Source organism: Camelina sativa, chromosome 7 (assembly GCF_030686135.1).
Source record: "Camelina sativa cultivar CO46 ecotype springtype chromosome 7, ASM3068613v1".
NCBI lineage: Eukaryota > Viridiplantae > Streptophyta > Magnoliopsida > Brassicales > Brassicaceae > Camelina > Camelina sativa.
Window position 1 is genome coordinate 33,689,598 of NC_141886.1, and position 20,910 is coordinate 33,710,507.

Consider the following 20,910-nt stretch of genomic DNA (forward strand, 5'->3'; position numbering starts at 1 on the left):
GGATTGGCATAGTGACCGGTTCAATTGAAACTAATTGAACCAATAAAGTTAGAGCACTTCTATTGGGTCTCCCTTTAAAAATAAATCAAACTTTTTAAAAAAATTGGTTTGTGATGGACCTTTTATTAGTTTATAAATTGGTTCCCAGTTTTGTACTAAATGCAATGGTTTCCATTGTTTAGAGTTTTAATTAATTCACTTATATATAGTTGTTATTTTTTTCCTATTAAATCATAAAAGAAAATCATCTATATTTCAAGCTCTATTCTACATAAATTTAAATTATATTATAAATCATAAAATTTCTATAAGATAAGCCATGTTTTAGGTAGGAAAAATTATTTTCTAAACTGGTTTTTATTTTCTAAACTGGTTTTTCTAGCTATTCACTTTTCGGTTCTTTCGGTTTGAACCGTTTGCCCTGGCCTTTTAAGTATTATTATATTCTACACATAAGAAATCACTTAATCGTTCTTGCCGCACCTTCGAATGAAGTTTTTTTTTCTTTTAAGACAACAAAATATTTTTTTTTATAAATATACAAATATATTCATTCATAAATGTTAAAATATTTACTATACATGTGATCCTCATAGAAAATGTTTACAAAGTTTTTTTTGGACCTGTAAAATATTCTCTCCCTAATCGATTCACAACTTTGCTGTTATTTCTTCTGATTCATTGAATTCAACACTTGAAAAAAATGAACCGTAGTGGTCATTTGTAATGGACCAGTGACGGTCAATCGTTTGAACACCGATCCAAATACATACATGCCTCACTGACTCTCCCTCCATGATGAAATCATCAGCGGCATATACGGACCCAATGCCGGTTCTGCATGAAGGGTAGGGGAGTTAGATGTGTTATATATCTCTTTTTACAAATGCCGGTTCTGCATGAAGAATCAATTTTTTCTAAAGTTACAACACAAACAGATAAAGTGGCTAAATATCTCTTTATCGACCCCATTAACCAAAGTTTCCCATCCTTTGATCCATGCTTATTATCTTTGACCCCTGGAAAGATAATTTGTACTTCCATCATACCTTCATTACGACATAATAATGTGTTACTTTCACGGATGGTACCTAGATTAAAAAAAATAGAGCTGTTCTAATACCATATAGGAATGCAATCGGATAATAAAGAAATCAAAATTATGACACAGGAGGTGGAGGTGGATAGTTTTGGTGAAAATCCCAATCGTTGCGCCCCCTAAGTTGAAAATCCTTCCAGCATGTCTTCCTCCAAGCACGCATTTACAAGTGTGGAAACAGAAAAATACCATCTTCATCATCAAACATAGGCATGACCGGTAACTTCTCTAATCAAAGACATCAACCAAACAATCTAAAGCATGCTTACTTTCATCAAGCCGTCTCCAACTAACATTTTCCACCATCACAATGCTCACAACTTGATTCGACCTTCCAAGTTCAAGCCACTACTGATCATTTTGATTGCTCTACTAACTACTGACATCATCAGCTCAAGTAATCTTTTATCAAAAAAAAAAAGTACTCTTTATCAATCTCTTTTTCTGTAGAGATCCTCAAAAACAGAATCATTATAAAACTTATCAGGTTTTAGAAAAGATTCAACCATTACCAAAGTAAGAAGAGCAAATAAAGAACCGGGTACATAAAAAAATCTATGTCTGGAGACTGAATAAAAGATACCAAAATTTCCAAGCGTTTACCAGACTTTTATGATTGATATAGCCAACAGAAACCCATAAATCTAAAGTGAAAATCGACACTGCACATATAAGAACATAACATAAGCAATGCCATAAAAAAACATCATCCGTTTCGTTTCAACATCTGATCGAACATTCAAACGACAAATCTACACACTGAGAACTGAAACATTATCCACGCAAAAACAGCAAATATGGCAGTTTCAACATCTGATCGAACATTCAAACGACAAATCTACACACTGAGAACTGAAACATTATCCACGCAAAAACAGCAAATATGGCAGGCCTACTTATCGTCAACGGATCAAAAACAGGAAAAACGGATATTAATACACCAACGAATGACAAGAGAAAATAAAAGTACCTGGACGGACCATGATCCTGACCTCCAAGACTACAGTGCAAAGTTAAAAGTCACACATTTGTTCACACTCTGACCTCCAAGACTAACGCTTCTAGCAAACATAAGTGTAACAATGGTCTACCAGAAACCAAATACAGATATGAGCACATCAACTTCAATAATATGTTTCTCAAATCAAATAACCACAGAACAGAACTCTATCATCCATGTCTACAGATAGGTTTTCACCAATACACAACAAAAATTCAAGACTACATGAAGTAGCAGATTCATGTACACTAGCTGTGAATCCTGTGATTAATAGATTTGATATGAGAATTGTGTATACAGATGATCATTGGCTCTAATGACTAAAAAACTTAGTTCTCCAGAATGTTCAAAAGTCATCAGAAAATAGAATTCTCTATAACCTTACCTAGAGTGATTAGTTGGATTAGCTCCTCTCTTTCGGCTTCATACAGCATTTGTTGCAACAGCAGAATCATAAATATTATGGAATACATAAATATCTTGAACGAAGAATCAAGTTCATCATCACAAAACATCATATTACTTTTTGAGATTTTAATTTTTTCTTCCTGAGTTAACTAAAAGCAAAACCTTAAATATTAATTTTGATTGTAGTAGTAGTAGACGTGTAGAAATGGAATTACAAAAGCGAAATGGCATTGACTCTTCCAATTCTTTCATTCATCCTCCAATTGATGATCCTGCAAAGCAACAAACACGAAGCTAATCAGAGAGAGTTAAGATGGAATATCTATCTTAAAAGCGAAATGGCATTTGACTTAGTCGCTGTATATAGGAAAGTAAATAGACGACATACCATCTGCAGATCCTCCAACATTGCCAATGCCTTTTGTAGTTCTTCCTTACTACATAAGCCTGCCAGCATGCTGCGGAAAGTAATGGTATTAGGACACACCCCACTAGAAACCATCTCCTGGAAAATGTCAAGGGCGCCATTAAGATCACCCACTTGACAAAACCCATGAATCAAAGTGCTGTAAGTAATTGTGTTAGCAACTATTCCTCTTCGATACATCTCGCAAAAAAGCTCCAATCCGTCATCAACCCTTCTTGCCTTACAGTAGCCATTAATGAGTGTATTAAAAGTCACTAAGTTCGGTGAGCAGCCTTTGCTAGCCATGGAATCAAACATCTGTCTGGCTTCATCTAGGCGGTTCTGCTTGCATAACCCATCAACCATTGAGTTATAGATGAAAGTATTAAGGGCTACACCTTTTCGGAACATCTCAGCATATAATTCTTCAGCCCTTGAAAATTTCCCTTCATTGACAAATGAGCTGATCATTATATTATACGTTTGAACATCAGGCTCCACACCATTGAGGGGGAGACTATTGAACAAATCCCATGCTTCGTCTACCTTACTACTTTTGCACATTCCATGGATGATGATGTTATATATAGCAGTGTTAAGATCCATCTTACTCTTCTGCATAACCTCAAACATTTCCAATGCCTTATCTATTTTCCTATCATTGCAGAAACCATCCAGCAAACTGCCACAAGTCACGATATCAGGGGACACACCATGAGAAATCATCTCCTGGAAAAGGTCTTGAGCAGCATTAAGATCCCCCACTTGACAAAACCCGTGAATAAGAGTGTTGTAAGAAACTGTATCAGGAACTAAGCCTCTTTTAGACATCTCATGGAGGAGTTTCATTCCAGCGTCTAACCTCTTAGCCCTACAGCATCCATCTATGAGAGTATTTATAGTGATTATATTAGGTGAGCAGCCCTTGCTAACCATCAAATTAAGCATGTGCTTCGCATCATCTAGACGACTATGCTTGCAAAATCCATCAATCAATGAATTATATGTGATTGTATCAGGAGATATATCCCTTCGAAGCATCTCACTGTATAATTCTTCAGCCTCAGAGACCTTTCCTTCTTTGACAAATGCATTGAAAGTTACAACATCAGGGTCGACACTTCTTTTGATCATATCACGTAGCAGTTGCTCGGCATCACCCCATCTACCAAAGCTACAACAACCATCGAATACAAGGAGCCAGATCGAACCATATCATCAAACAAATCAATGGCATCGTCTAAGCTTTTGATATAATGAGACCCACCTCTCAATTTCAAGCTCTCTACTCCAAATGTTCCTCCGCTCAAAGAAGGCACCTTACTACTTTTCTTGGCAGCGCCGCGACGATGATGAACCAAGCTCGTACTGAACAACAATCTGGCAGAAACAGCAGCTGCAGCAGTAGCAAAAGAAGATTCCGATCTACTACAAACCCTAGCCAACATTTTCGATTCGCACTGCGTGTGTCAACTGTCAACGTGTAGAGTGGTAAACCCTTAAAAGAGTGAGCAAACGACGACCGGTTCAATTGGATTGGCACAGTAACCGGTTCAGTTGGATTAGCACAGTGACCGGTTCAATTGAAACCAAATGAACCAATAAAGAACATCACAACAATAGTAGTTTTTGAGATATTCCTCTTCATATCTCACAAACCAGAAACAGAAGCATAATTAATGCTCTTTGCGATTTTATGAAGACGAAGTTGAGATTTTCTGATTTATACTCCTTGTGAGTGTTTGTTCTTAACCTCTTTGTCATGCATATTTTTCCATAACTCTGATCATCTGATCTATGTAGTATTACACTACATATGGTTTGATTGAATTGTTACAAAATAAATATTAACGCTCTTTGTGAATTGTGCTTTCACGAAGATATGAAAGCTAGCTTTTCTGATCTACAGGGTTGTATATATAGTCAACATATTATTCAACTATCTGATATTGTTTCATAAAATGTATATATATCCAACTCTTGCTTGTATAGTCATTAGTCTACAGTACTCTACATACTCTAGACAGTTTATTACTGTGCCTTTTTTTTTTCTTTTCTTTCTATAAGTCTTCTGAATGCATGATGTGCTAACGCAGGTAAACTATGGTTAGAAAACAGTAATATGTGTTGGGTGGAAAAATCATGTGTCAATTGGTTGATGTCCTTGTGGAGCAGTAACTCTCTTTTTTTAAAGCTAACTTGAAGTCTTGAACTCATTCATATACAGTATTAATTGTCAAACTAGAAAAATCTTCCATAAAAGTGATGAACGTGATTTATAATAAACATATCAATTGTGGAATAAAGTAGATTCTCAGAAACTTCACAACACGTTTTTTTAATTTTATATATATGCATAGTTACTATATGTTTATACAATTATATATTGAACTAAGTAAGCTAAATATGTCACTCTTGTTTTTTCTTTGTATGTGTAAGAAATATAAGCTCTTCGTTATTAAAAAAGAAAAAAATTGTGATGATTTATTAAACCAAATTTGATGTTGTTAATGGGATTATAATTATTTTATTAAAAATACATTCTTCATCCTGTAGTGTTTTTTATATGTATATCCTATAGTGTTGATTCATGATTTGCGTAAAACCTAGAGGAAATAATTTCATCACATGCTCCATAAGAAAATCTAGGTTTATAATATTACTCAAAGTCATAATTCAAAATAGCTAGACACAATCTCTTTTTATCATCATGTATTTCATATCAACTTCCTCTTAAGTAATAATGGTTTCTCTTTTCAAAAAATATATTATGTAGTTCTATTTCTACAATTTAAAATATATATTATCAAAAGTCTAAAACATGGAGTAACAATTTGGACTCCTACGAAAACCTGATTGTATATTATATACGTAAAAACATCTGTCTAATTTTATTTTTTTTCCAAACCTGATATAGTATATTAAATAGTTTTTAAAAATGAAAATTATTCTAATTAGTTCATCAATAACATTCGACTAATTTTAGAACTGTAGCTCGTAGACCACGATCAACAACATTTAAATTAAACAACAAACAAAAAAAAAACCTTTGTTGTAGCTGTATCATCAATTAAAAATCACCACTACACCCCAGTTCATATATTACAAAAAAAAAAAAAAAAAAAAAAAAAATAGGGAGAACAACTCTACTCATTGCGTTACCTATTAATTAATTTATCTCATCTCTGGCTCATTCCAAAACATATATATACAATGCAAAACAGTATTAAACTATTAATTGAGATTCTAGGTGTCGTCATTCAGAGAGAGCATTCTGAGTTCTGACCGCACTTGTCAGCTCTGCGACGCCGTTTTCCCTACAGTATTCTTATACGTACGCTGGGAAACTATCATGCTACTCCCTCGACCACGTGTACTCGTTTATTTACATTAATTATACATTTATACTTCATTACTTCTCTTATGTTATTGTATAGAAACGAAAAACCACAGTTAACTATATATAAGTTAAAATATGAGTAATCTCTTTGTAAATATATACTCACACACGAGAGCAATGATCTCTAGTAATTGTGCCACATGTCAAGGTCATTAGCGTAATCATCGAAGTAATGAAACTGTATATAGTATGCCATTATTTAATCTGATGAACAGTGATCATGTGAACAATTTACAATGCCAAACAAAACTTATATAGATATGTAACCTGTAATGAGAGATTGATTATATTGGTAGCCAATTGTTTTACATTTTTTCTACTTATCATAATCATATGAAGCAATTCCTATTTTAAGTAATTCTCATTAGCTGTTGAAATTTAGCCAGATGAACGATTCAAGTATACAAAAAAATTACAAACTTCCTCCATCTTAAAAGAAAAAAAAAAAAGAAAAGAATAAAGTAGATTCGTTTGTAATTTTTTTTGTATAATGATGAGGAAGCATTGGGAGAGGACGAGATTCTCGTGTATTGAAAAAAAATAAAAATAAAAAGAGAGATTGTCCTCTACCATATCATTATAATTTTCTCTTTTTAACTTTTAAAAAACTTTTTACACCAAAATCAAATAAATTTTAAATCTATTAAAAAAAAACGTATTCAAATAATTAGAGAGAGAGAGATTTGGTGAGAAGTCAGCATTTGCCGACAGGAAATTCTGTCTTACCACGAAAATACCAAATCAATAATTCCAACAACTTTTTTTTAGGTCGTAACTTTTTTAACTTCTTGTTTTGGCGTCTACGCATTTTTATAAAAATTATTTTTAACTCAATACTTACTGATTTTTATGTCATAAATGTATTAATTAAGTCAGTAACGTTAATATTTTGAAAACAATATTGCAGACAAAATCCAAAAGTAATTCGTTTTTTCTTTAATTAACGTCGGAATTTTTGATTAATTGCGATGATATGATGTAAAATATCTTTATTTTTAATATCAAAAATGTAATACTTATTTTTTCTATGGAAAAAATTGTTTATACATTTTAATGTAAGTCTTAACAAAAAAAAATATTTACATTTTCATGTAAGTGTCTATAGCTCCATATTTAAAGGATGAAAGTGAGAAATATGTGCTTATGTTCATGATTTTATTTATATTCAACAGTTAATTCTTGATCAACTAACTTTTTCTTGTTAATACTTATAAATTTTTATGGTGTTATTTATTTTCAAAACTGATGGTATTTTAGAATAAAAATTAAATATTTTGGAAAACTGAAAAGTTAAAAATATAAAATAGTATTAGATATAAGTTTTTAATATAAATGTATTCGTAATAAAACAGAGACAATTTGCTTTTTAGTCAAACTTTATTTTTATGTAGTATGAGTTTTTGAATTTTCTTGAGATCAACAGCTAATGGAGGTGGGTAAGATGAATCTAATACCAATCAAGTATAAAGTTATCAAAACACAAATAAAGTGTATTCTTTGTCATTATAATATGCTGTTTGTGGGGTATAATTATTGATATATATACTTTTTGGTGTTTTTTACCCCTCCTTTAGGTAAGTTAAAATGATTCCTTGATGAATAATTTTAAAAGCAAACCAATTTCTTTGCACTCAATAACAATTATTTTCAACTTGATATATATAATGTAGAATGTAAGAAAATGGTTGATGACAAGGCATTGTCAATTTGTCACACAGAAAAGAGAGAGAGAGAGTACTTAGATTTATCTATTTGTCTGGCAAAACACCATCCAAAATGAATGTGTTTTTTTTTCCTAAACTTTTGTTCAGTATTATAATTTGATTTGTTGGTGGTTCTGTTGTTACTTAATTTGTGTAATTTCACTTTAGCTGTCCAGTCTGTCCATTTATGAGTATATTTTACCACTAAAATTTTCAAAGGTCTGTACTATTTGATCAAAGCTATGATGAATGTTATGGAGGTTAGATTTTCATATCAAAAGATATACACAACAACTAAAACTTTTCTGAACCGCAGTTCTTGACTTTTTTTCTTTTACTACCATATTATGTAGAAGAGTGTAAAATCATTCATGGGTTTGCACCAAAAAGATTTGATTTTTGTTACAAAAAAAAAACATATAGTACAAATCATGAGTTTGGGCAGTACGAGAGATTTAACCTTTTTTTTTACCATTCACAGTACAAATCATGGGTAAACACACAAAAAGACAACTAATGTTACAAAATCTACAAGAATCGAATTTCGTGGATTTATCCACGAAAATCAAATCAATATTTTGTGATCCTCAAGAAAAAAATTAAGACAGGGTTGTGGATTTTGTGTTTAAAGTTTTAAGATTGTTTTCTTTTTCTGTTAAAGAAGTTTTAAGATTGTTGTTTGGTTGTTCCACTTCTAACTGTTTCACTTTCACACACCTTCAATATAACCATCAAAAAGCTATGATTTTGATGCAAGAACCTCCCACTAAATGTGCTTTCCTTTGTGGGGATCCACATTTTTTGAGAAAAGATTTCAAGAAAAACACTCGGATAGATTGATAGTTAGATAGATAGATAATCATAATCATAGTTGAAGTGAAAGCGAAAACCCAAAAACCCGGTTCAGTTCTTGGGTGACAAAAGGGTCTACATCTTTCGTCGTCGACATCAATAGAGACTAACATGTTATGATGAAGCAAGAATGTGAAAAAATGTACAAAAAGAAAATGAATTTCTTGAAATGGAATAGACATTGTTTTGAGTCATGATTAAGGATATTAACGTTAAATGAAAAAAGAACAAAAGAAGAACAGAAACAAAAGAGATCATTACAATGTACAATAGAGAAGATGAAGCTGTCGTTGAATCTTCTGTTGATGCCATTAATGTTCTTAACTACAACCTTGGACCTTTTGAACCAGTAAATTGATGATCACGACAAGAGAAGAAACCGAAGTAGAAGTTGTTTCACATTAGATTTCATTGCTATTGATGCTTGCAGAAACATGGACACTAACTTTACAAAGAGAGTCACTTGTATTCATGAATTACAAAACCAGTCTCAAGATCATTGCTTAAGTTCGAAATAAAGACATGGCAAAATTCGCCTAAATTATGATCGAAATAGGCTAAAAGAAATACAATAGTATGGCTCTCTTTCTCACCTCCTAAAGGAGCCATCAGCCAAGTACAAATTGAATTAAGGGTAGTAAAAAAAAAAAATTAAGCAAAATGAATTCAAGCAATCCTACAAAATGGCCAAGTTCTAGTGAAAACTAAAAAAAAAAAGGGTAAGCCGGAGAGAACTAACCAGAAGTAAAAAAAAAAAAGAAGTAAAAAAAATTAACAAGTCACACCGAGGATGTATCGATGAGAACATCGTTTAGCACATCATCTTCACCATTCGCCATAGCTAGCAGCTCTGCATCTCTCTCTTCCTCGTTAGAGAAATCTCTCCTTTCGAATTTAGAATTGGCTGATATAAAGATCAGCTTTTGAGCTCGATCCACAGCCGTGCGTGACCGCCCGTGCGAATTAACCCATCTCAAAACAGAGGAGTTGCATTTGAACCCACATGAAGTAGCGTGGAGAAAAATAAGCCTAACCGCAACTCTCCCCAATGACCTGAACTCACTAAGATAAGTTTCCCAAACAAGTCTACTGCTTTGTGGATTAGCTATCCTCATTTTACCCGAAACAGGATCCCTCTCTTTCATTTGGACCGCCCTAGCATAAACCGGATCAAGCCCTTCGGTTCTCCATTTCATCAGTTCCATCATAGCGATATGTGCTTCGTCTCTAGACACAAGCCTTGTTATTAACTTATCAACATCTTTCTCTTGTTCTGGCGACAAGCATTTGAATGGAGGAAGATACTTCCCGCTGCTGTCTCTTATCAAGTAAAGCGGATCAAGTATGAACGCTGCAGCCCAAGCCGGGTGATAACTCTTCTTGAACCTTCTCTCAACGATCTTCTCCACTTGCCTCTCTTCAACTACATTAAACTTTGCATACCAATCTTTAATCTTCGCTCTCAGCTCGTCCCAAAGGGGTAAACATTGCCCTACCAAAGGCCTCTCTTCCTCTATCCTCCGAGCCATATCTTTAACGAGCTTCAAAAGCGAATAAACCGCCTCTACCTCGTTCCAAAACCCAACATCCCCAACCATTTCACCAACCTCCCTAGCCATATGATCCTCCATGAGAAGAGCTTTACAAGCATCGTCATGCATCACCAGCTGAATCGCTCTAGCGGAACTAAGCACATCCTCAAGGAGATTATACAATGGCTCAAACAAGGAACTGACCAAAGGCAAATGCAGCATCCTAGTCTCTCCTTGCTCTTGCAACTGATACTTACAAACCGCGTTTCGAACCTGCGCCGTGCTGTTGACGAAATTGACAAGCCTCGAGCAGCTTTGCGAGACGGATTTGAACAAAGGAAGCTCTTTCACGAAATCTTGAATCAGACTGTTGAAACCTTGAAACTGACAAGAGAGATTCACCAACCATTGATGCTGGCTCTCAAGATTCCTCAATGCTTTACTCATAAACCTATCCGAAACAATCCCAACACACCTCTGAGGTGAATTACCACAAATACCCCTCACCGTCTCCCACAAAACCTCCTCTGCGTAGTTAGACGCCACAGCTCCGTTCACAAACACAGCTCTTCTGTACAAACTCGTCCCGTTAGGCAAATTCACGATCAAATTCACCAAACTCTCGCCGGAGTTTTCGAATTTCCACCCATCAGAAGCGATCTGAAAGAACATTGCGTCGTGGATTCTCGAATCAGCCTCTGCTCTCGAGTCCTCGTACTTCAAATCCAACCTTCCCGTAACAAAATCTCTCCTTGAGATGATCGGTAACCCAACTTGCGTCAGAAAAGCTCTCAGCTTGGGATGCTCAAGACCAGATAAAGAAACAGAGCCACAAGATTCAAAAACCCAATCAGAGAGAGAATCTAACGCAGACTCTATCTGAGCTTTACTTAGATTCTGCGTCTGCGAATTTTTAGGACTCTTGAGCTTCTTCACACTATCTTCAAGCATAGCTAAAGGACCCAAATCGTCTTTTCCACCGGAGAGCATCAAATGCGGCTGCTGCGTTACCGGAAACTGCCCGCAGAATTTCGAAGGATCAACGACACTCAGAGGCGTCACATTATAAGACCCTTGATGATGGTGGTGATGGTGATGATGGTGATTCAGAGCTTCAACGGCAGAGGAGCTACGTTTCCGGTGAGAAGAAGACGTGGTGGTCTGCGGCGGAGGAGAGATTGTGGAGATGGGTTTAGGCAAAGAGTTGAAATTGGGACAAGTGCCACGTTTGAGATGCTCAGAAGCGGTACGTGAAGGGTTTGAAGCTGAGAAAACGGCGTCGCAGAGAGAGCAACGGAGCTTAACGGCTTTAGGGAAACCAGTGTCGGTGTTGTGAAGTAAGATTGGTTCAAGATGAGTCCAATACCACGCGCCTTTGCCTTTTACTGCTTTTGTTCTTACCATCATTAACCCTTCGTAACGCTTTTGTAACGCCTTTGTTGCTAACTCTTCCGCCGACGGTAATGGCTGTTGCTGTTGCTGTGATGGCGATTGCGTTTGCGTTTGCGTTTGCTGTTGTTGTGTCGCCGTTGTTGCGTTTGTTGTAGTCGTCGCCATTGTAAAGTCGAAGAAAACAAACAAAAAAAAAAACAAAAAAAAACAAAAAAAAACTTGAAAAAAATTAAGCTGAAAGTAGCGAAATTTTTAAGGAATTTGAAGAAATTTTCTCGGATTCTTGGAAAATTTTCCCGGAAAATGGAAATTGAAAAGAAGGAAAAAGTTGTGTGTTTTTTTTTTCTTTTTCTGAGAAGGGTTTAGTTGATTCTTAGTTTTCTCGTACTATTTCAAAGTCCGCCGGCGGACGGAGATAACTCCGGCGATTTCTCATGACGAAAGATCAGAAACAGAACATTTAAAAAAAAAAAAAAAAAAAACTTTCTCTTTTCTTTTCTTTGGTTTCAACCTCTTTAAAGAAATACTTTTTTTTTCTTCCCCTCTGCTCTGCTCTTCTCACACTGATCGTTTCTTTAGTTTTTTATTTCTTTTTATTTTTTTATTTTGAAGAGACTGAGAAATTTTCAAAAGGGGGAAGAAGAAAGAAAGAGACAGTAGAGAGGGAGAGAGAGAGAGGGAGAAGAAGAAAAAAATAAGGGAGACAGAAGTGAATCTCACGCGCAAGAGGTAAACGCGTGGAGTAAAAACATTGAATGAAACGTTTGATAGGAACAAGAAGAAGAAGGGGTGAGAGACCAGACCAGAGTCCCACGTCGTACGAGAACGGAAACAAAGCATTGGTTGTTCGAGTCTCTCACTTCACTCTCATTGGTACGTGTTCCTCACACTCTCTCACTTAAAGGTATTTTTTTATTAAAACTGTGTAATTTGTAACACCTTTTAATTTTATATTTATTAAAAATAAAATCACTTTTTTCAGTTTTTTTTTATGAAAAAAAATGTTTATTTTTGGATGTCTCCTGCTTTCATATTTTTTATATATTTTTTTTTGGGAGTGAATTGTTGGGTTCTTGTGTGGAAGAGGTCTTCGTCTGTTTCCTCTTTTTTCCTTAAATTTAATGTTTTTTTCGTTCATAGTATTATAATATGGTATCAACTATTCCACGTAATCAAATTTGGTAATATTTGGATGGTTCGTGTTATGAACTAACCACCCATATGAATTTAATTAAATTACACTATATAGAGAGGAAACCCATTCATGACACAAGAAAAAAGCAGCTCACAAACTTAGTACTAAATCATTTAATGATTTTTAAAGTTGATAATTGTGTGAAAGTGTTAATAAATGAGTGAAAGAAAAAAGATTTGTAAAATATAATTTTAATATATTTATTGTATGATTGTAAAAAAAAAAAGGAAGGAAAAAAAACAAAAAAAAATGATGAGTGGGGTTTTCCATATGTGTCTTGTTGTCTATGTGGGATATATTCAGAATGTGGGCATAAAAGGGCAACCTAGGAATTTAATTTGTTTCTATAGGGACTGTAGAGAGAGAGAGATGAGAGTTGTTGACCAAAAGGACATTCCTTAGTAAATAACCATATTTATTTTCAGAATCCAGTAAAAACATATTATTTATTACATGTGACAAAAAAAAAATACATTTATTGAATATAATAATTGGTGCAATAATAAAAACATTTACTCACCCATTACAATTTGTTTCTGCTCGAAATAGTATAATGCATGTTTCAAAAATAGAAACACTACTTTCAATTTTTGTTGACAATAATTGTATACTTCAATTTACTACTCTATCAGAGTAATTATAACTGGAAAACAAACTATTTTATCATACTGAATTTTCAAAGAAGACTTTATATTACTAGTTCTGTTACTGCTAAATGCTAGCTAGTAATTATTATTGATAATGATAGAAAATTTTCCATACAAAAAATAATAATATTATGTTTTACTACTAAATTTTTCATTTTCTTGATTATCACTTTCCTTATAGGAATATAAACAATTTCTTGATTGTCAATATGTTTTTTTAAAATCGTAGAGAGACTTTCTCTGATTTTGTAATTTTAAAATTTGGTGAGCATTTTATTAAGAACCTCTTTTAGCGAGGTGACAAATGTCGTTGACAGCAAAAGAGGATAAATAACATAATAAATTAAAGTTGTTTTTTTTTTCGTAACGTTTGTTTTTGCCCATTAGCCATTTATGAATGTTCTGAGCACCTGAGGTGTTTAATATGTTAATTTGCTATTTTAAAATTTCTTACCTTTTATACCGAAATAGTTTACTTTTTACCCTATCCTTTTTTCACAACGACCTTTACTATTTTTTAACTGTCTTGTGTGGTATCCATGAGTCTCATGGTCGTTACAACACTCATTTCATGTTTTTCTTTAGTTGTTCTTTTTTACTCATACCTTTTTTTTTTCCTTGTTAAGTTATTTACTTTGCTAAACAAGAAAACGGTATGAATCCACTTTTTGACTATTTACCTTTTTCTTGCTTAGGAAAATTTATAATGTCTCGATCTTTTTAATATGTTTATTTTTATTATTTATTTACTCTGTTTATGCTAGCTAGCTTTATTATGTTGCATTTATATGTGTATTTCTGTTGTTGGATTTTGTAAATAGGTATGCAAATTATAAAAGAATGTAATTGATACAAATACTTATCTTAAATTCTTACTGGAGCAGAGCAGAACATAGTGTTCTTTCTATTCATTTATGCATAATTAATATAATCAGTTGGTGTTATCAAATAATATGAGTATATAGGATCAAATATATGTGAATCTGTTTCTACAGTATACATCCTAGGTACCAGGATAATAAAATAATGACGGATGCACAGGTTTCATTATTTAGTTTGGATATTGATTCTTGTTATTTTAGTTTTATTAAGTTTTTGTTTGGTGTGATTTCATCAAAACTACACGTATGTATAGGGGAAGCCTAGACCTAAAAACTAGACTAATCTCCAAGGTCCATAGACATTTGAATCTATTTACCACTACAAATGTTTACAGGTAGTCAAACTGTTGCAAGGTTAATTAAAAAACAACATATAGTTTTTATATATATTACTTTTTATTACTTCGTAATTGCAATATTGTCATTGGATCCCTGAAAATCAAGTCAATATCCAATATTTAACTTATCTATCTGTCGATATCCTTTATATATCTTTGATTATCAAGGCAATAAGATTGAGCTATCTTAATCAAATGTCAGCCTCTCAAAAAGAAATGAAATCAAATGTTTTCGACGTAAGATATAAAAATATTACGTAGGGTTACAAAATGAAAGAATGTTTGGGTCATATTTATATGTATTTTTTTTCTACGATTAGTGGAGATCATCAGTCTATTCTACTAGACCATCCCTATATACTTAACTTTTGTAGACCCAAAAATTTTAAAACTAAATTGCACATCTGCTGTATATATACTTGTATATTTATAGTTTTGCCAAAAATAAATTTATTCATAAATTACTTATTCAATTAAAAAAAAAACATGATAACACCCAAAAAAAAGTTAAACATTTTAATCTCTTTATAGATACATATAACAGTTGGGAGATAGAAAAGAAATCCTCCAAAAAAAAAAATAACAATAGTTAAAGTATAGTAGTATACAAGTGGAAAATTAGTAGGAGTCAAGATTTAATTGGTCATTGTCTTAATGTCAGTATAGCCACACGTCACAACTGTCTCCTACCTTTCTTGTGTACGATCGTATAATGTACTTATGATTATACGATAATTTTGTAAGAATTTTGTTTTTGAAATAGTACTATAATAAATAGACCAGCCCAATATAATTAAAGTATGAATGGTCCTTAATTTGAGAATTATCTTCTTCTTCTTCTTCTTTTTTTTTCTTTTTTTTTTTTCTGTGTGTGTGTGTGTTACTGTTACATATCATCCGCAAGAAGCCGGAGGTTATCTGGTAAGAGTTGTATCTTTAGATTGTCTTAAACATTAAATGGGTGTTTAACCAATCATTTGGACCAATTTATTTATAGAGATCTTTTTAATTTCTTCTTTATTGCTAATAAGAAAATAAAATAAACAAAACAAAGGTGAAGATTTGTCTCACGTGAGAAAGAAGTCCTACTCTTTTCTCAAATTACCCCCGCAGCATATGGCAACTCATTTCGTGCCAGAATTCTCAAACTTTTAATACCGTAGTTTAATAATCGTGTTAAAATGAAAACTAGTTTTTAACTTCTTGTAAGGATTAGCTAACAAACAAATGAAGAAGGATTACACAAATATTTTAAAAACGAAGAAAAAGAGTGAAAAAGTAGACAAGAAACACTAACCAAATTTGACTCTCGTAACTCGCATGATTTTGTCCTTACAAAAGTCACATCGAAGGCCTGGGGTAGTAGTTACATTGTATACCAAAAAGAAACTTTTGTTTTTCCATATAAATTATTCCCACTTTAACAAAACTATGGTTACTAAATACTACTTACTACTACTGGTATTATACAAAGTAACCGAATGATTTCATAACTTTACGTGAATATTGACACACAAAAAAAAAAGACTATCTTGGAAGGTAAGTTGTATGTAGCAAATATAGTAACAAAAGCATAAATTCTCTATTTCGTTTTTACAGTTTAAATTGTAATTCAGACCAGTTTAATTAGATTTGAATACATTATACATGTTCGTGTTTTCTTAATTTTCAGACTTTTTTGTTGTTGTTGTTGTTGAAACTGATGTTTCGTGTTTGTTTTTTTACAAGAAATTTGTGTATGTCGGCATACGTGTATTTTACAGAGAAGTTTGATTGTATGTAAATGATTAGAGTGAAGGCAGTAATAAGAAAATTATTAAGGAACATAAAATAAATTTTTTAATCAGAATAAAATATTACGATAACAGTTAATTTGCTTCATTTACAAGCTTTGTGTATTACGAATTCTCTATGCCAACCACTCCACTACGTTTTTGTTGTAGAGCTGATCAATACAAACAACAAAAAAGATGGATATATATAATAGTAATAAATTACAAAGTCACAAAAGCACATGTTCGCAATAAATTATTGTTATTATGAACTTGGAGAGTTTCATTCTTTTCGACGGCAAATAGTATTCTAAAAAAGAACACAAAAGAAGTAAGCAATTTTTATGTATTCTACACTTATTATAAGAACACAATTTTGTTATATTTCTCTTTTAATAACATTTCTTTTTTTGTGCAACGATTAAAATAGAGTAGTTAAAATGACTAAAAAACACTGGTTGAGATATAACAAAAATAACATTGGTTGGGAATGACTTGTGAGTTGTGAGCCATGAATATAAAAGGAAATGACACTGTATTTTTTTTTCTTCAATATATCAAATTGAAAGTCTAATAACTTGCGGTAAAAAAAAAAATTGTATACAAAATATTAAGTGAGATAAAGGTAAACTACCAAAATGTTGGGAAAAAGCTACATTACCAAACTAGTAAATTTCATATTCTGGTCCCCTTTTTAAAAAAGTATAAATTTTTTAAAGTGGTAGAATTAGGCCAATTAATAATGTTTTATTCTTTTTTGGGGGTCAACAATTAGGCCAATTATTTGAAACATGAAATGAAACATAACTAAAACAAAAATCAAGTGTTAAATAAAAAAGCTAAAACAAAATTTGTTTGAAAAAAGAAAATAGAAACATCAAAAAGCTGGATTTTATGATTTTATCAATCACATGATTGAAGGATCTCTCTGGGTTCCACATTCAGTAAAATTTAAAAGATAAAAAAAAAAGTAACCCTTCAGTCTTTTTTAATTGGGCTAAATTTATTGACCTATGGGGCTTAAATACCCGGTACGATTATATTATAGAACCGATGAGAACCGGGAATTGATTTTTATCGGTTCGACAAAACAAAATTGTCAAAAAGGCAGAAGTAGCGTACCTTCTTCTTCGACACTAGTTCCGATCGAACACAGAGATTGATGATATATATACTGAACTGACTTGGTTCTCCGACAATAAAACATATCTCTGTTTCCTCATTGGATCTTAGATACCCAGAAGCTTAAAAGCCAAGAAGAACACAACGAAATCAATCCGAGGTAATTAGTTGTCGGGAGCCAGGAGGAGGAGGAAGCATGGGAGAGGTCTTGACATGGATTATTTCATTCCTCATCCTTATCACTCTTGTCGGACTCATCGTCTATCAGGTTCGATCTGATTCCCACTTTGGACAACAACCAAAAAAAAAAAACCCTAAAAGTGTATACTTTTGGTTCCATCGCGTCTTCTTGCTTGTTGTATTTGAATAAACTCTCCTTACTTAGGCTTATTCAAGCATTGAATTGAACTTATTTTAGGGTTTTGTGTTCTTTCTATCATAAATCGTTTATAAGAATTGGTTTCGAGTTTTGGGAATGTGATAAAGTTAGTAACTTTAGGGTTTTCTGTATATATAACTAGTTAATCTGTCAAAAGTACAATTTTTTTTTTGTTTCTTGAATTCTTTAATTGATTCTTGATATTTGTGTATTGAAATCTCTAGATGTTGCCTTCTCAATTTATATCAATCCAGCAAGTCTTTGTAGGAGTGTCTGCTCATGGGTATTAGAGTTTACTTCATAATTTTTCTTGAATTAATGAGCTGTGGTTTAGTAAAAAGTTGATAGATACTGTTTTGTGCTTAGATTATGATTATCTGTAATGGAAATTGATCCTAGGTCTATGCTCTTTGTGCTTTGCTTGTGATATACTGAAACTGAAGTACACATTATGCATCATTCGTAGAGATAGTGACGACTGTGCTTTTCTATATAATATTTCTTGATTTTGCAGCTTATTAGCTTAGCTGATCTCGAGTTTGATTACATCAACCCTTACGACTCTGCATCAAGAATAAACTTTGTGGTGTTACCAGAATCCATCCTTCAAGGATTTTTATGCGTGTTCTACCTCTTTACGGGTCATTGGTTCATGGCACTCCTCTGTGTTCCTTATCTCTACTACAACTTCCATCTGTGAGTCTCTCCTTTTTTAAAACAATTTTGGGGCAAGTTTAACATCCCAATGTCAAGGTGGTTTTGATTAATGAGTATATCATTCTTTTTGTTTTGTTAAGTTACTCGAGAAAACAGCATTTGATAGACGTCACGGAGATCTTCAACTTGCTCGATTGGGAAAAGAAGAAACGACTCTTCAAGCTCGCTTACATAGTCCTCACTCTATTTCTCACCATCTTCTGGTAAAACAAAACCTCTCTCACTTGTCTTCTTTGCTCAATCATGATATCGTACCAAAACCAGTGAAAACTTATGTTGCAAACTTCTTCTTTTTTTTTTTTTTTTTGTAGGTTAATCTATTCAACACTTGATGTTTACGAGGAATGAACCGTGCTTGAAGATACATCGCTCGGTTTGTTCAAACTCCCTCTCTTGCTACTTGACACTGAGCTTGAAGAGACAGCAGTGTGACATGAGAAGGAAGGTTTTGTATGTTAGTAACTGTTTTTTTTTGGGGGGGGGGGGGGGGAGGGGGGACTAGTGATTTTCTCTAAACCAGAGTTATAGTCATTAGATTGTTGGATCTTCTTTGTGGTGAATTTGTTTAACCATATCGGAACCTTCTAAGTTACTCAGAGGTTTACTTTTTTCTTTTTTTTTTTAGCTGCAAAATTAATATTTTTAGGGGTTTTTAGTATTTAAATAAAGAGAAATTGGTAAATTTTCTTCAATTGTGGTGAAGCTTTTTTTTTTTATCTTTAATCATCGTGGTGAGTTCTTCATTCTCTAGATTTTGATTCATCCCAATCGAGTATGAAATTGTGAAGATCGTCGTTTGGATTCTGAATCTCCTGAAACCCTAATCAATCCCAAATCATCATCATCTCTCGATCACGCTTTTGATTTTTCTAAGTTTCGTGTGGATTTGTGGGTGAAACTTAATGTAATTTGCAAAAGTTTTGTTACTCTATGTTGAATGAATCTTAATAGTTCGTATGGGGTTTTTATTGTCTCGTGAAGTGGATTAAGACAGACTATAGCGTTAGGGTTTGGATCACAGAGTCAGAAATCGAAATCAGGGTTAAACACAATGTTAATTATGTTGTTTATTTGAGCTAAGATTACTGTCAAATCACAAAGTAACCAAGCTTCTCATTGGCTGAATTTGGAGATTGTTTAGTCATGTTCTTGAATGTAGTCTGGTATTAGTTTCTTCTCTGCTCCAATGGTCAAACTGCATTGTAGTTTCCGTTGTTTAGTTTTTGATGTAATGTAACCGAGCTTTTGATTTGATTCCAATGGCTAAATTTTTTCGAATTGTGCTCTTGTTTCAGCTTCTTTGCTTCAATTTTTTTTCAATGGTTAACTCGATCAAAGGAGTCTTCATCTCATGGTACATTACCTTCTCTTGTTAATATTGAAATCACTTTATCTTGCGTTGATGCCAAATCCTTGGTGTTTTTTTTGTTTTTTGCTTTTCTTGGTAGCGATGTTCCCATGGCGCAGTTCATTGCACATTTGAACGATTCGTTGCCTCCTTCACAGAAGTTTATAATTCAAGTACTGAAACTGGACACTACTTGTATGTTTGTGAAGCCGCAAGCAGAGGAGATGATTCATAGTGCCGTCATCAAGTTCAGGGACCAAAACTCTTACGCAAAGACGAATTGATCGTTTTACTTGGGATCTTATTATAGTGCGAGAGAGATCAACAAAGGATTTGTGTGAAATCTGTGATGAACCATACCATGTTTGTAAACGATTAGTGTGTGCAGGAATGAGATAATTTTTTCATTAGACTTAAGAGTTTAAGAATAAGACCTGAACGTTTCACACAAAAGCATTGAACCAATTTCATTAGCTTCTTCTTGTTTTACAACTTTTAGTAGTATTTGTGATATTCCATTATTCACAATGGAGACACACTGTTGAGTATTTTATGCTTTATATTATGGAAGCCTTTGTGCTATCTCATCATTTAGGAGGTCAGAGATATGATGAAGTTGTTGTTGTGGTAATGAGAACGCCGCGTTTTATGCCTAATGGTGGTGACAATAAAGTAAAGTATACCGGTTAAAGTTGTAACCGAATCGACATTGAACCGAT

General features: G+C 33.2%; 5 protein-coding genes across 5 annotated transcripts in view; 2 read left to right on the plus strand and 3 right to left on the minus strand.

The window, feature by feature from the left end:
• Positions 1–20,910, minus strand: part of LOC104703887 (uncharacterized) — a 78,046-nt gene that overhangs the window by 32,526 nt on the left and 24,610 nt on the right. The window lies entirely within an intron of this gene.
• LOC104703897 (uncharacterized) lies at positions 2,533–4,384 on the minus strand. The gene is made up of 2 exons (XM_010419988.2): positions 2,896–4,384; positions 2,533–2,779 (listed from the first exon to the last, which is right to left on the minus strand). The coding sequence occupies exons 1-2, from the start codon at positions 4,045–4,047 to the stop codon at positions 2,756–2,758; spliced, it is 1,176 nt and encodes a 391-aa protein (XP_010418290.1). The 5' UTR covers positions 4,048–4,384; the 3' UTR covers positions 2,533–2,755.
• Positions 9,315–12,655, minus strand: LOC104703898 (uncharacterized). The gene has a single exon (XM_010419990.2). The coding sequence runs from the start codon at positions 11,955–11,957 to the stop codon at positions 9,648–9,650; it is 2,310 nt and encodes a 769-aa protein (XP_010418292.1). The 5' UTR covers positions 11,958–12,655; the 3' UTR covers positions 9,315–9,647.
• On the plus strand, positions 17,731–19,535 carry LOC104703899 (protein cornichon homolog 3-like). Its single transcript, XM_010419991.3, has 4 exons — positions 17,731–18,015; positions 18,641–18,822; positions 18,924–19,046; positions 19,155–19,535. Exons 1-4 carry the CDS (start codon positions 17,944–17,946, stop codon positions 19,189–19,191), a joined length of 414 nt encoding a protein of 137 aa, XP_010418293.2. The 5' UTR covers positions 17,731–17,943; the 3' UTR covers positions 19,192–19,535.
• On the plus strand, positions 19,559–20,656 carry LOC147941992 (general transcription and DNA repair factor IIH subunit TFB5-like). Its single transcript, XM_087457645.1, has 3 exons — positions 19,559–19,574; positions 20,139–20,197; positions 20,292–20,656. Exons 2-3 carry the CDS (start codon positions 20,163–20,165, stop codon positions 20,473–20,475), a joined length of 219 nt encoding a protein of 72 aa, XP_087313771.1. The 5' UTR covers positions 19,559–19,574; positions 20,139–20,162; the 3' UTR covers positions 20,476–20,656.

Coding starts and splice junctions, on each gene's coding strand:
- LOC104703898 (XM_010419990.2), bottom strand. CDS start 11,957: ATGGCGACGACTACAACAAACGCAACAACGGCGACACAACAACAGCAA.
- LOC104703899 (XM_010419991.3), top strand. CDS start 17,944: ATGGGAGAGGTCTTGACATGGATTATTTCATTCCTCATCCTTATCACT. Junction 18,016..18,640: donor TCGGACTCATCGTCTATCAG/GTTCGATCTGAT, acceptor TTGATTTTGCAG/CTTATTAGCTTAGCTGATCT. Junction 19,047..19,154: donor CTATTTCTCACCATCTTCTG/GTAAAACAAAAC, acceptor TTTTTTTTGTAG/GTTAATCTATTCAACACTTG.
- LOC104703897 (XM_010419988.2), bottom strand. CDS start 4,047: ATGATCAAAAGAAGTGTCGACCCTGATGTTGTAACTTTCAATGCATTT. Junction 2,780..2,895: donor TGTTGGAGGATCTGCAGATG/GTATGTCGTCTA, acceptor GTTGCTTTGCAG/GATCATCAATTGGAGGATGA.
- LOC147941992 (XM_087457645.1), top strand. CDS start 20,163: ATGGTTAACTCGATCAAAGGAGTCTTCATCTCATG. Junction 20,198..20,291: donor AAAGGAGTCTTCATCTCATG/GTACATTACCTT, acceptor TTTTCTTGGTAG/CGATGTTCCCATGGCGCAGT.